Source organism: Mustela lutreola, chromosome 10 (assembly GCF_030435805.1).
Source record: "Mustela lutreola isolate mMusLut2 chromosome 10, mMusLut2.pri, whole genome shotgun sequence".
Lineage (NCBI taxonomy): Eukaryota > Metazoa > Chordata > Mammalia > Carnivora > Mustelidae > Mustela > Mustela lutreola.
Genome location: NC_081299.1, coordinates 41,690,432 through 41,705,016, shown reverse-complemented (window position 1 = coordinate 41,705,016; position 14,585 = coordinate 41,690,432). Strand labels below are relative to the sequence as shown.

Here is a 14,585-nt window from a genome sequence, read left to right as displayed (position 1 = left end):
TTGTCTACACTAAGCAGATTAATATTCTCAATTCAGACATTCTAAATAAATTAGCTAGCTTCTAAGAAATAATTTCCCCAGATGTCAATTTCAAGCCCAATGAGATAAACAAACTTCATACTTCTTTATAAATGAGCACTTTTACCTTCTTAAAATCACGTGCATATATACCAAGAGTTTCCCAGATATTCAAAGGACTTTGCTGACCATAAAATAAAGTTACTTTTGTCATATGATGATACAAATATGCAACTTTCTAGTTGTGCTATTTCTCTGCTCTATTGATTCAAACTCTGTAATATCTCCTCTATCTATTCCTATTTTCCCCAGAGTTCAAGATATAACTACCTCTTGGGGCGCCTGGGTGGCTCAGTGGGTTAAAGCCTCTGCTTTCAGCTCAGGTCATGAACCCAGGGTCCTGGGATCAAGCCCCGCATTGGGCTCTCTGCTTGGCAGGGAGCCTGCTTCCCTTCCTCTCTCTCTGCCTGCCTCTCTGCCTACTGGTGATCTCTGTCTGCCAAATGAATAAATAAAAATTAAAAGAAAAAAAAAGATATAACTACCTCTTTTCTTCTGGACAATAAGGTTTTTCTGTAGTCATTCTCTGTCAGTTCTGATTCATTTCACACAATGTTTCCATATTTACCAAAGCACAACGCTGATCATGTCAATCTCTTCTACCCTGCCCTCTGCTCAAAATAACTAGCTTCCCATGCTCTTACTCCATACCAGCTTTCCTGTCTTGCTTCCCTTCCTACCATATCCTTATTTGCAGGACTACTTCTTGATGTGCTACCATTTCCTATCTCTGAGCTCTTTAGCCTTCCCTTTCATCCTCCGTATCCAAGCACCTAAAAACTCTACCCCCCAAAACAAGGCCTAGTAAAAATACCAATTCCTGCATGCAGTCTTCTTGAATTCCCAGACACCAGTATGACTGCTTCCTTCTTTGAACTGCCATAGCACACTGTACTTCTTAAATCATCAACATTCAGCTTTGGATTATGATTAAGAATAAGAATTCAAGCCAGACTGCCTGTATTACTGGGCTTTGCTATTAACTCTGTGTGCCTTTGGGCAAGTTACTTAATTTTCCGTGTCTGTTTCCTCCTCTGTAGAGGTGATAATAAAAGTAACTATTTCATACAGTTATGAGGATTAAATAAATAAATATTTATAAAGTGCTTAGAATAGCACCAAGAACACAGTAAGTACTGATGATGTGTTTGCACTAAAATTTGTAGACCTGTTTCCTCTACTCTGCTTATAAAATTGTAAAGCAACCTAAAAATCAGTAGCAAGTAATTCAACCAAGTACCTCTTACAAGATAATGGGATTCAGACCCTTCCTAAAAACTGGGGAATTAGTGCAAATGACATACCAGTAAAAGGCAAGGAAACAATTGCTGTGACAACAGTATGTGCAAAATAGCATCCATGGAAGGTCAACCTTGAGCCAGGAACTGGGCTAAATGCTACTCAGGTCTTATCTCAAAAGGCTATTTTAGCATATCAAGTGAAGGTACAGAACCTTTTTCTTCCTGTGTTTCCCATCCAGAGTCCAGCCATCCCCGAAGATTATAACTGTTAAAAGCCAGTTAAAAGAATACAATTCTAGGAATGATTGTGTTGAGGAATGTTTGAAGAGTTAAACATCTAATCCATCTCTGAATTAACGTGCCACATGCTTCAATTTCCTGAATCTCATGTTAAAAGGACAGTTTATTTAATCTTCTGATTTAAAGTGGAAAGGAATTTATATGCACGGAAGTTCCAAAGACCCTGAGGAATAGCTACAATTTCTATATACTGTGTAAGGCTTGGCACAGGGCCTTGTTTACAGTAGGTGCTCAATAAATATTTGCTGAATATACTAATTAGTTAACCATATTAAATAGGGATGGATTTGGAGTTATTCATGAAGTTATATGGAGAGTAAATGTTGTTAGCATGATTTAAAAATTTTTTTTTTGGTTCATATATAATTGCAGTGTCACATAGATTAGGTACCTAGTAAGTTTTAACAATTTAATTCTATAAACATTTATCAAGTGATTGACAATGACTTTAGGTAGAAAGATACTGCAGGGACATGGAAAATTTATGAAAGCTCTGTACCAGAGATAAAATGAAGAAAGAAAGATCTCTGCCCTCAAGGGACTCAAAATTCAGAGCAGAAGGGGTTTCATACTCATCAGCTATACAAGATACATGAATAAAGAAAGCTAGGAAAACAGAGGAAAGAAAGAATGATACTGTCTGGGGAATGGAGAATCTAGGAAGGATTCCTAAAAGGTAAAACATTTGAATTAGCTATGAATTCGGATAAAGAGAAAATCAAGAGTGAAGGGAAAGAAATGGAACTGAGAAAAGAACACTGAGTTGAGTAATGATGGAATAGAGAAGAATATCCTTGCCTGGAGATATTCTGGAACAATATAAACATCTTTCCCATCAGCTGGAGTTCACCTGTGTCCTGAAGCTAGCACCCATCTTCAAGTCCTCTGGTACATTCCCTCTAAACCTACTTTGTGGAGGACTATTATCATGAGTGGATGTTGTACTTTGTCAAATGCTTTTTCTATATCTACTGAAGTGATCATATGGTTATCCTTTCTCTTGTTGATGTGATATATCACGCTGATTGATTTGTGAATATTGAACCACATTTGCACCCCCCCCCCCGGAATAAATCCTACTTGATCGTGGTGAATAATTTTTGTTTGGTGAATAATTTTTTTAATCTATTGTTGAATTTGCGACTCCTTTCATTCTTTTGAAAAGAGGACTATCAGCTCCTCCTCCCCTAAGAGAAAAGAAATGTATTCTTTGAAAGCCAGAAAATAAAACATTCCTCAGGACAGATTTTAGGGCCATCTGTTCTTGCTAGTGCTACAATGAACCTATGAAATCATGATTTTGTAAGTTCACATTTCTCTGAAGAATATGCGTAGCCTTGAATTAAAATAAACCAAAGCTCCTATTTCAGTATCACAGAGTAGGAAGGAATCTCAAGAGGCCATCCAGCCTAAATTATACTAGATGGGGAATTGTACAGACATATAATTTCACAGAGTCTTGCATTATATCACAACCAACATAAATTTCTCTATTCTTTGGTACCTGAGTAAAGGATTAATAAAACTTTGAGACTTCAGATTTTGACATTAGGCTAATTCTTTGGCTCTATTCCCAAAGCAACCTGATAATAGGTTGAATGCACACTATATTAAAAAAACAAAACAAAACCGGATTTTTTACAATTATACTTAAAATTGACAAAACATACATATTTAAAATGTACAGTCTGATGAATTTTGACATGTGTATACCCCCATAGAAACAGCATTTGAAATCACTCTCTACTCTGCTCCATTGATCTGTATGTATGCATTTACAGCAAAATAATACCATCTTGATTACTCTACCTTTTAAATAACATCAGGTTATTATTAAATAACATCAGGTTATTAACATCAGGTAGCACAAGTACTTGAATTATCTTCTTTTTTCAAAGTTGTTTTGGCTAGGGGCATTTGGGTGGCTCAGTCAGTTAAGCATCTGCCTTCAGTTCAGGTCATGATCCCAGGGTCCTGCAACTAAGCCCTACATCAGGCTCCCTGCTAAGCAGGAGGTCTGCTTCTCCCTCTTCCTCTGACCCTTCACTGCCCCCCACGTCGCTCATGCTCTCGCTGTCAAATAATAAATTTTTTTTAAAGTTGTTTTAGGGGTGCCTGGGTAGCTCAATGGGTTAGGCCTCTGCTTTCAGCTCAGGTCATGATCTCAGGGCCCTGGGATCGAGCCCCATATCCAGCTCTCTTCTCAGCAGAGAGCCTGCTTCCCCCATCTCTCTCTGCCTGCCTCTCTGCCTACTTGGGATCTCTGTCAAATAAATAAATAAAAATATTTTTAAAAAGTTGTTTTAGCTATTCTATATTCCTTGTATCTCCATATAAATTTTAAAATCAGCACCTCAATTTGAAACAACAGCAGCAGCAACAACAACAACAAAACCCTGCTGGCATTTTGACTGAGATTGTGTTGAAGCTACAGCTCAATCTGGGGACAACCAACATCTTAACAAGATTGAATCTTCCAATCCATAAACACAGTATCCCTCTTCACTTATTTGGGTCTTCTTTCTTTCTTTATTTTTTTAAGATTTTATTTATTTGTGAGAGAGAAAGAGAGAAGGAGGGGGGTAGGGGGAGAGAGAATCTAAAGCAGACTCCACACTGAGCACAGAGCCCAATGTGGGGCTCAATCTCATGATCCATGGGCTCATGACCTGAGCTGAAGTCAAGTCAGAGGCTTAAGCTGAAGTCAAGTCAGAGGCTTGACTGAACCACTCAGGTGCCCCATAAATTCTAATTTCTGAATGTTTATTATTAGTGTACAGAAATATGACTGATTTTTACACAAGGATCTTGCTAAATTCACTTATTAGATCTGATAGCCCTTTTGTAGAGAGAGAGAGTAGGATTTCCTACATAGTAAACAATCATGTTATCTGTGAAGAAAAACAATCTTTTTTCCAGTCTATATTCATCTTATTTTGTCTTCTTGTTAATTTTGTCTATTCTTGTCTTATTACATTGGCTAGAAGCTCCACTGAAATGGTGAATAGAAATAAGAGTTGACATCCTCTCCTTGTTCTTAATCTTAAATAGTAAAGCATTTATTCTGTCACCATTTGATATACTAATTGTAGGTTTTTCGTAGGTGTGTTTATTAAGTTGTAGAAGTTCTCTTCTACTGTTGGACTGCCAAGATATATATACACACACATACACATTTTGAATGAAAGTAGAATTTTGTCAAATTCACATCATGTGATTCACCTTTTTACATCCTGCTAATATGGTGAGTTACAGATTGATTTTTGAATGTTAAACCAACTTAGTGTTTTTGGAATAAACCCCACTTAGTCATGATGTACCCTATCATTTTGTGTTTTGCTGGACTGTATTTACTAAAAACGTGTTACATATTTATGCAACTATCTTCATGAGGGATACAAGTCTGCAGTTTTCATTTCTTGTAATTTCCCCCCCCCCTAGTTTTGTTACTAGTGTAATGCTGGTTTTATAGAATGAGATTCCCTCCTCATCTATTTTCTGAGTGTTTTTTTTTTTTCAGAAGTGGTGTTATTTCCTCCTTTATTGTTTAGTAAAAGTCACAAGGGAAAGCATCTGGACCTGTGCCTTCTTTTTTTTTTTTAAAGATCATTTGAGAGAGAGAGAGAGAGAGGGGAAAAGCATGAGTTGGGGGGAGGGGCCAGAGGGAGAGTGACGCACACTCTCCACTGAGCATGGAACCAAATGTAGGGCTTAATGCCAAGAACATTAATATGGAACATTAATATAAGAACATTAATATCCTCAGATCATGATCTGAGCTGAAGCTAGACACTTAACTGACTGAGCCACCCAGGAACCCTGGAATCTGTGCTTTTCTTTGTAGGAAGGTTTGTGACAATAAATTCAATTCTTTCATTAAATACAGGGATATTCAATAAATACAGGGAAACTCATGGTATGCTTTCTGAAGTATGATACAAAAGCTTGACATTCAAGGAATTTGTCCATTTTGGCTAAGCTGAACATTTACTGGCACAAATATATTAATAATATACCCTTGTTGCTTACTGTCTACAGGACTGGTATTGACAACCCCCCTTGCACATCTCATAATGGTATTTCGTGTTCTTGACTATCAGTCTTGGGCCATCAGCCCAAACAGTCTGACTAAAAGTCTGTCAATTTTATTGATCTCAAGAACTAGCTTTTGGTTTCATTTTTTTTTTTTTTTTAAGATTTTATTTATTTGAGAGAGAGCAAATGAGCACAATCCAAGGAGGGACTGAGGGAGAGGGAGAAGCAGGCTCCCTACTAAGCAGGGAGCCCAATGCAGGGCTTCATCCCAGTGCCCTAGGATCATAACCTGAGCAGAAGGCAGATGCTTAACTGACAGCTATCCAGGCAACCATCGTTTCATTTTTCTTAATTGGGTTTTTGTTTTTGTTTTTTGTTTTTTGTTTTGTCTTCTACTTTATGAACTGCTGGTATTGTCTTTATTATTTTCTTTCTTCCATTTACTTTGTATTTTATTCTTCCCTTTCTAATTTCCTAAGGTAGAAGATTAGGTCATTGATTTGAAATGTCTTTTTTTCCCCCTACTATAAAAAGTAATGCTATTAATTTCTCTCTAATCACTGTTTTAGCTGCATCCCACAAATTTTGATATGCCATGTTTTCATTTTCAAACAGCTCAAAATATTTTCTAATTTCCTTTGGCTTTCTTCTTTGACCCATAGATTATTGAAAAGTGTGTATTTTGTTTCCAAATATTTGGGGATTTTTCTAGAGATCTTTCTGATATTGATTTCTAATTTAGTACTATTGTTGTCAGAGACCACATTTTGTATAATTTGAATCATTTTAAATTTATCAGGACTTGTTTTATACCACAGAATATGGCCTATCTTCTAATGTTCTATGTATATGGGAAAAGAATGTGTGCACTCTGCTGCTTTTGGGTGGAGTGTTCTATAAAAACCACTCAAGTTGAATTGGTTGACAGTGTTGTTAAAGTTTTCTATATTTCTGATTTTCTGTCTACTTCAAACAACTATTAAATCAGGGATATTGAAATCTCCAAATATAGTCATAGATTTGTCTATTTACCCTTATAGTTCTATCATTTCTTGCTTCAAGAATTTTGAAGCTCAGTTATTAATGCATAAATGTCTAGGACTGTTACATCCTTTTGATGAACTGATCCCTTAATAATTATGAAATGAAACTTTCTATTCCTGGTAATACTTTTCATTCTGAAATACACTTTGATAGTCCTCTTTCCACTCAAGCTTAGCTTTCTTTTGATTAATATTACCATGGTATATCATTTTCCACCCTTTTACATTTAAACTATTTGTCATATTTCAAGTGGTTTTCTTATTCATAGCACAGAGGTAAATCTTGCTTATGCATCCAATTTGACGATCTCTGTCTTTTAATTGAGGATGTTTAGACCATTTATATATAACTGATTACTGAAATGGTTAGATTTAAATCTAACATCTTGCTATTTATTTTCTACTTGTCCCATCTCTTCTTTTTCTTCTTTTTCAGTCCTTATATGATTCTAGTTTATCTTCTTTATCGGCTCATTAGCTATCCCTCTTTAGTTTTTCTAGTGGTTGCTTTTGGGTTTATATCTTTAACTTATCAGTCTAATTTCAAGTAATATACCATATCCTATGACATTTAAGAACTTTATACCTGTCTACTTCCATCTCCCCTTCCCTGGCTTTTGTGGTATTTTTGTCATGCATTTTATTTCTACATATGTTATAAACTCGATACATTTTATGATTTTTGTTTTAAACAACTGTCTTTTAAAGAGATTTTATATTTACCTGCATATTTACCATTTCTGTTGCTCTATACTCCTATATGAAGATCCAGAGTTCCATTATTTGGTATTCTCCATGAAGGACTTCCTTTAACACTTCTTATAAAATAGGTCTACTGGTAAAAGATTCTTTTGGCTCTTATAGTTCTGAAAAAGCATTTTGCTTTTTGAAACATATTTTTTACTGGGTATAAGTTGATGTGTTTTTTTCTCAGTATTTTAAAGATTCACTGTACTTTCTTGTGGCTTGAATTGTTTTGATAAGCAGTCTGCTGTTATTCTTATATTTGTTCCTCAGCATATAATGTGGATTTTTTTTTCTCTAGTTGCTTTTAAGATTCTTCTCTTTAGCTCTGGTGTTAAGCGGTTTAATTAAGATGATTATAATGTTCCTAAATGTAGTTCTCATCATGTTTTCTACAATTGGAATTCATTGAGCTTCCTGATACCCTTTATACTTCTAATTTTAAAAATTTCTGATTACTGAGTTTTCAAATATTTGTTGTTTACTTACCTCTTGTCTCCTTGAGGACTTCAATTATAGTGCTAGGCCAACTAACATCTCCCACAGTTCAATCATGTGCTGTTCATTTAATTTTTCAGTCTTTTCTTTTTATGTCTCTTTTGGATAGTTTCTATCACTATGCTTTTAAGTTTACTAATTTTTTCTTTGGCAGTGTCTAATCTACCATTAAATTCATACAGCGTATTTTTCGTTTCATTGTCATTTTCATTTCTTGAAATCCAATTTGGGTCTTTTGATATTTTCCATGTCTGTCTATCCTTAACATGCTCTTTCCTTCATCCTGCTAAGCCTTTCTCTTAAGCTTGATAAGTAGGATCAGGGCAAGTTGAACCTATGGATAACTTGTTTTGATAGGAATAATCTGCCCCTAGTTCATTCTAGCCGGTAAGAACACAAACTATGCCTGGCCTGTAGGAATTGTTTTACTTGTATCTTTCCAGCGTTTTTCTCACATACATAAACTGATTAGTAGTCAGCTGAAGACACAGTGGGAACCTCCTGTGTATTTCCAGAGTTCTTTTATTTTTTTTTTTAAAGATTTTATTTATTTATCAGAGAGAGAGAGAGGGAGAGAGAGCGAGCACAGGCAGACAGAATGGCAGGCAGAGGCAGAGGGAGAAGCAGGCTCCCTGCTGAGCAAGGAGCCTGATGTGGGACTCGATCCCAGGACGCTGGGATCATGACCTGAGGCGAAGGCAGCTGCTTAACCAACAGAGCCACCCAGGCGTCCCTCCAGAGTTCTTTTATTTCCAGCAATCTGTTTTGCAAATTCTAGCCATTATGACCTCCCTACATTCTCAACTCTCTCTTCAACTCAGAGAGACCTCAGATTCAGTTTGGGTTTCGCCTACCTGCACTATGGCCTAGAAACAACAGAGAGTAAAGTAGGGCAATCACAGAGCTCAACTTCTCTACCCCACTGACCTCTTTCTTTCTTTTTTTACTTACTTCATTTGACATTGCAGCTATTAAAGTGGACCTGTGTGTGAATGTGCCAAAACTGCTATAACAATGTACCACAAAGTGGATGGCTTAAACAACAGAAATGTATTGTCTCACAGTTCTGGAAGGTGAAAATCCAAAATCAAGATGTTGGCTGAACTGGTTCCATCTGAGGGCTGTAAAAGAAGGATTTGTTCTGGGCTTCTCTCCCTGACTTGTAGGTGACCATCTTCTCCTTAATGTCTCTCTATATCATCTTCCCTTTGTGAGTGTATGGGTCCAAATTTCCCCTTCTTAGAAGGATATCAGTTATACTGGATTAGGGCTCATTCTAACAGCTTCATTTAAATTTGATTACCTCACTAAAGGCCCTAAAGTCATAGTGATAATTGTTAAAGGATGTCTATAAAAATCAGTTTAGTATAGTGACTAGGAGTAAGGATACTGGAACCAGACTGCCTAGGTTTGATTATGGCTCCACCACCTGCTCGTTCTATGCCTTAATATCTTCATCTATTAAAAGGAATTAAACATACCAATCTCATAGAGATAGTGTAAAAATACATAGTGCCTGCTACATAGTAAACGTCAATAAATGTTACAACATTAACTTAATATAACTAACAATACATGTTAGTTACTACAATGACCAAAATAATCTCATCATTGTAACATGAGTAGGGTTACCTAAATCAACAGAGAGCTTGAGTGGCCTTGATGAAGGAGATTAGAGAATTTATACAAAAAGACTACTTCATTTATTAAATTTTCCATGCTGCCAGAAGTACTGTCTTCTAGCTTTCTAAGCTTAAAATCTTTCCTTAGTGGCCCCCTCTCTCCAGTTTACATATAGTTGCCAAAACTGAGATTTCTAAAGCTCACTTTCATTAAGTCACTCCTCTGCTTTAGAACCTGTACAATCTATTTACAGATTATCATATTAAAGTCTAGATTCCTTTGCCTGACTTCTGAAGTCCTTTGAAAACCCAGGAGTTTCTTTGCACAGCTTTCTCTCTCAGTCCACTTTAGCCTCTTCCTCACTGGGCAGATTGCTATCTTCTATCCTCCTTTCAAAACATGCCCATCCCTGGTGCTTTTCTGCCTTTTTTCTGCAGGCATCTATCACCCTTTACTTTTCCTTTTTTTTTTTTTTTTTTTTTAAATTTGACAGAGAGAGATCACAAGCAGGCAGAGAGGCAGGCAGAGAGAGAGAGAAGGAAGCAGGCTCCCGGCCGAGCAGAGAGCCCGATGCGGGGCTCGATCCCAGGACCCTGCGATCATGACCTGAGCTGAAGGCAGCGGCCCAACCCACTGAGCCACCAGGCGCCCCTCTATCACCCTTTTCACTTGTTCTTTTCCACCCTTCTCTTTCTCGTGCCTGAACATCATTCACTGTCCATTTACATTTATATGACATTTACATGAACATTTATAAACCTGTCCTGCATGGAACATGCTGCTCTGGCTGTTAGGGATTCAGGATCAACAGGAAATAAAGGAATACTCCTGACTGCTCCAATTATTAGAGCTCTCCTTTTTCTAAACTTTTAGTAAACCTGCAGTAAGTTTTAGCACTTGTTTTCACATCATTTTAACTATATTAGTTCTCTTTCATGTCTTCATTCAATAGATATTTCTCATGTAATTACTCTTTACTAGAGTATTTACTAGAGTATCTGCTAATGATACAGTGGTAAACAAGACAGACATAGTTCCTCACTGAAATAAGTCTCGTAGAAGGGCACCAGGTGGCTCAGTCAGTTGAGCATCTGCGTTTGACTCAGGTCATTATCCCAGGGTCCTGGGATTGAGCCCTGCATCAGGCTTCCTGCTCAGCGGAGATCCTGCTTCTCCCTCTCCCTCTGCCTGCTGCTCTACCTACTTGTGCTATCTGTCAAACAAATAAATAAAATCTTAAAAAAAAGAAGAAGAAGAAGAAGAAAAAGTCTGGTAGAGAAAATAGACACTAAAGAAGGAAGTACAAATATAATGAACACTACACACACAGTATGTGTAGAATTCTAGAGATGTTTATAACAGGGGAGAGTCATCCTCACTGGGAGTTAACTAAAAGCTTATTCATCTAAGCTGACACCTGATAAATGAGCAAGAGTTAGGCAGGTAATGAACAGGGAGAGTGTGCATCAATAAGGAAATAGCTTTTGCAAAGGCTTTAGAGCAATAGAGAACACAGTCTAGAAAATAAGGAAGACTATAGGTATCAACAAAGAAAAGTAAATAAAAGGAAAAACAATATTATCTTGAGTAATATATAAGAAATTATTTTTTTCAGGGGCGCCTGGGTGGCTCAGTGGGTTAAACCTCTGCCTTCGGCTCAGGTCATGATCTCAGGGTCCTGGGTTTGAGCCCCACATCGGGCTCTCTGTGGAGAGCCTGCTTCCCCCTCTCTCTGCCTGCCTCTCTGCCTACTTATGATCTCTCTCTGTCAAATTAATAAATAAGATATTAAAAAAAAGAAATTATTTTTTTCAGCTACAAAGCGAAGAATTATTACCAACACAATTCAAATATCCGAGACTGAGAGAGAAACATTGAACTGAGTTGAAATAAACAAACATAAAATAGGAGTTTAAATAAAAACTAAATTAGAAGGGAAGTCAGTCTGCTAAATCAAATAAGGAAAATAAATAATATATAGTTGGTAAACTTTATTGAAAATGAAATATAATAAACAATAAGAAATACAGTTACTGTTTTTGAAAAAAGATATCTGAACCTGCACAACCATAAACCTAGGAGGCAGATAAAGACAGGTTATATAAATGGCAGTTGTCATAAATGTCCTAGGTCGGTACTGACATAACTATGGAGGCCTCATAGCTTTTTACAGATAGACTTTTATAAACAGATCCAACCCAAGCACCATACTGTAAACACCAAGGATAGCCACGTATATTACCTGCTTGAAGAAGACATCTGATATCTTACTTCTGGACAACAGGCTCCCAGAAGGCAAGCATCATGTTCTTAACTCATCTTTGTATTTCATATCACAGAGTATATTGAATAAATGTTTGTGAAACAAAAAAACTTTCAAATTTGAGAAATAAATGTGTTTTTAAAGCATATCTCTTTTAAAACCATTTAGGGCATGGGGCACTTGGGTGGCTCAGTGGGTTAAGCCTCTGCCTTCGGCTCAGGTCATGGTCTCAGCTCCTGGGGCTCCTGGGCTGGAGCCCCACGTCAGGCTCTCTGCTCAGCAGGGAGCCTGCTTCCCTTTCTCTCTCTGCTTGCCTCTCTGCCTACTTGTGATCTCTCTCTCAAATAAATAAACAAAATTAAATTTAAAAAAAGACTACTTAGGGCATAAATTATTTAAAAATCATTCATTTTAAAGATTTGACACTACCTAGTCTCATCTATTACTTATTGATATTCCAAGGTAGGACTATCTAATAGATTAAAAACTATTAATTGCATCACAGGAAAAAATAAAGTACACATTCTAGCTACTATTTTCTACTATCCTGAAAAAAGCTATTGCATTGAAAGCCATGGATAAAACCTTTCTTCGCGTAGGTCATTCTCATAAAACTCATTCTCCTGAATTTATAAATCCAATAAGACATTTACATGATTCTACGTGAAAGTAAAAATTGAGTATACAATTGAATGATGAATAAGTGGCTGAATGAAGGGGAAAAAAAGAAAGAAGAAAAAAATGAAAAAAAACAGAGGGAAGGAGGTAGTTTACTTTAAACCAAGAAATAGAAGTAATAACTGCGGACTTACCAGCCTTCTAATAAAATAAATTTTGGGACACCTGGGTGGCTCAGTCAGTTAATCCTCTGCCTTTGGCTCCAGTCATGATCCCAGGGTCCTGGGTTGGAGCCTCGCATCCCAATGGGCTCCCTGCTCAGCGGGGAGCCTGCTTCTCCCTCTCTCTGCCTGCTAATTTCCCTGCTTGCATGTGCACAGGCACCAGCTCAAGTACATGCTCTCTTGGGCCAATAAATAAAATCTTTAAAAATAATAATAAAATAAATTTTAACCATTATTATATTAAATTGAGTTTCAAAATAAGATTTTTCTTTTAAACCATATGATTACTATTGGACATTTTACAAACAACTTTAAGAAACTTTTCAATTTAAGCAAGACTTTTTTCTTGCTGTTTACAACAATGTGGATGGAACTAGAGGGTGTTATAGCAAGTGAAATAAATTAATCAGAGAAAGACAATTATCATATGATCTCACTGATATGTGGATTTAAGAAACAAAACAAAGAGGGGTGCCTGGGTGGCTCAGTAAGCCTCTGCCTTCGGCTCCGGTCATGATTTCAGGGTCCTTAGATGAGCCCCGCATTGGGCTCTCTGCTCAGCAGGGAGCCTGCTTCCCTCTCTCTGCCTGCCTCTCTTCTCTGTCAAATAAATAAATAAAATCTTAAAAAAACAAAAATGAAATAGAGGATCATAGGGGAAGAGGGGAAAAATAAAACAAGATAAAATCAGAGAGGGACACAAATCATTAAGAGACTCTTAATCTTAGGAAACAAACTGAGGGTTGCTGGGGAGATGGGGGTTGAAGGGATGGACATTAAGGAGGGCACGTGATATAATGAGCAATGGGTATTATATGAGACTGATGAATCACTGAACTCCACCTCTGAAACTAGTAATATATTATATGTTAATTAATAGAATTTCAATTTTAAAAAAAGAAAACAAAAAAGAATTACTGACTTTCCATGGAATCAGCACTTTAATAGGTTCAAAACCTGCAACTAAAGTCAGTCACTGTGATCAACTAAAGAATCTTAGGCAGCCACCAAAGAGAAATTCAGAAAGCTGAGAATTCTCAGGACAAAAAGGGTGGAGGACTTTGGCTCCAAATTCGTTGCTTCTAATAACTACATTCTTTTCATAATACTTTTATGAAAAAAAAAAAAAGAGGAAAGAGACTTCACAGGGCACATCAGCAAAGAACACTGTTTACTTCATTCTGTAATGTGTATATAGAATGCATTATAGTTACAAAATGGAACCATTCATTAATTCAAAATGCAACGATTTATTTGCTTTTGAAATCTTACTTAAAATTCATTTTGGGAGTTAATGCTTAAATGTTAAGTATTGTCAAAAATAATATATATTCACAGTAAGAGGGAAAAATGAAAAGATCCCACCACTAGTGCTATAAAGTTAATTTTATACCTTAGTTGAAATGCAAATCTGTCACTGATTACCATAGTATCAAAAGCACAATCAATGACACAACTAATGACTAAATAAATCACAAACCTAACATCTTGATTTTCTGTCATGAAATTCCTCATCACTGATCTAAGTCACATAGCATTATGAACTGATTTCACTATCAATTAAAAAATGAAATTTATATATACTCATATTTTTTCATTTTCATTTGTGTATTTAACAATGAAAAATATGCCTTGGTGATAAATCTTACCTCATTGTATCTGTTGCTGGGAATTTTGATACTGGTTTTCCGAACTTCCATATCAACCACCAAACCTTGAACTACTGGCAATGTATACTGGTAATTTCTGAAGTCCTGGGAAAAAGCAGATTGAAGTAGAATAAAGCATTCACCAATGGCAGGATTTGATTTATAGTAATAAAAGCAGCATAAGCTGGAAAGAATGTGAAAATTAGAAGATACTATTAATTTAAATAATAAGTAAATGTATAATGAAAACTCTAAGTGTATATTCTAGC

At 36.4% G+C, this 14,585-nt stretch overlaps 1 protein-coding gene across 3 annotated transcripts in view; it reads right to left on the bottom strand.

Moving 5' to 3' along the window:
- ZFYVE9 (zinc finger FYVE-type containing 9) overlaps window positions 1-14,585 on the bottom strand; it is a 142,227-nt gene that overhangs the window by 22,172 nt on the left and 105,470 nt on the right. For all 3 annotated transcript variants that reach the window (XM_059137367.1, XM_059137369.1, XM_059137368.1), the window contains one exon: window positions 14,317-14,421. In XM_059137367.1, coding sequence (XP_058993350.1) covers window positions 14,317-14,421 — 105 coding nt within the window. The remainder of the gene's footprint in view (window positions 1-14,316; window positions 14,422-14,585) is intronic.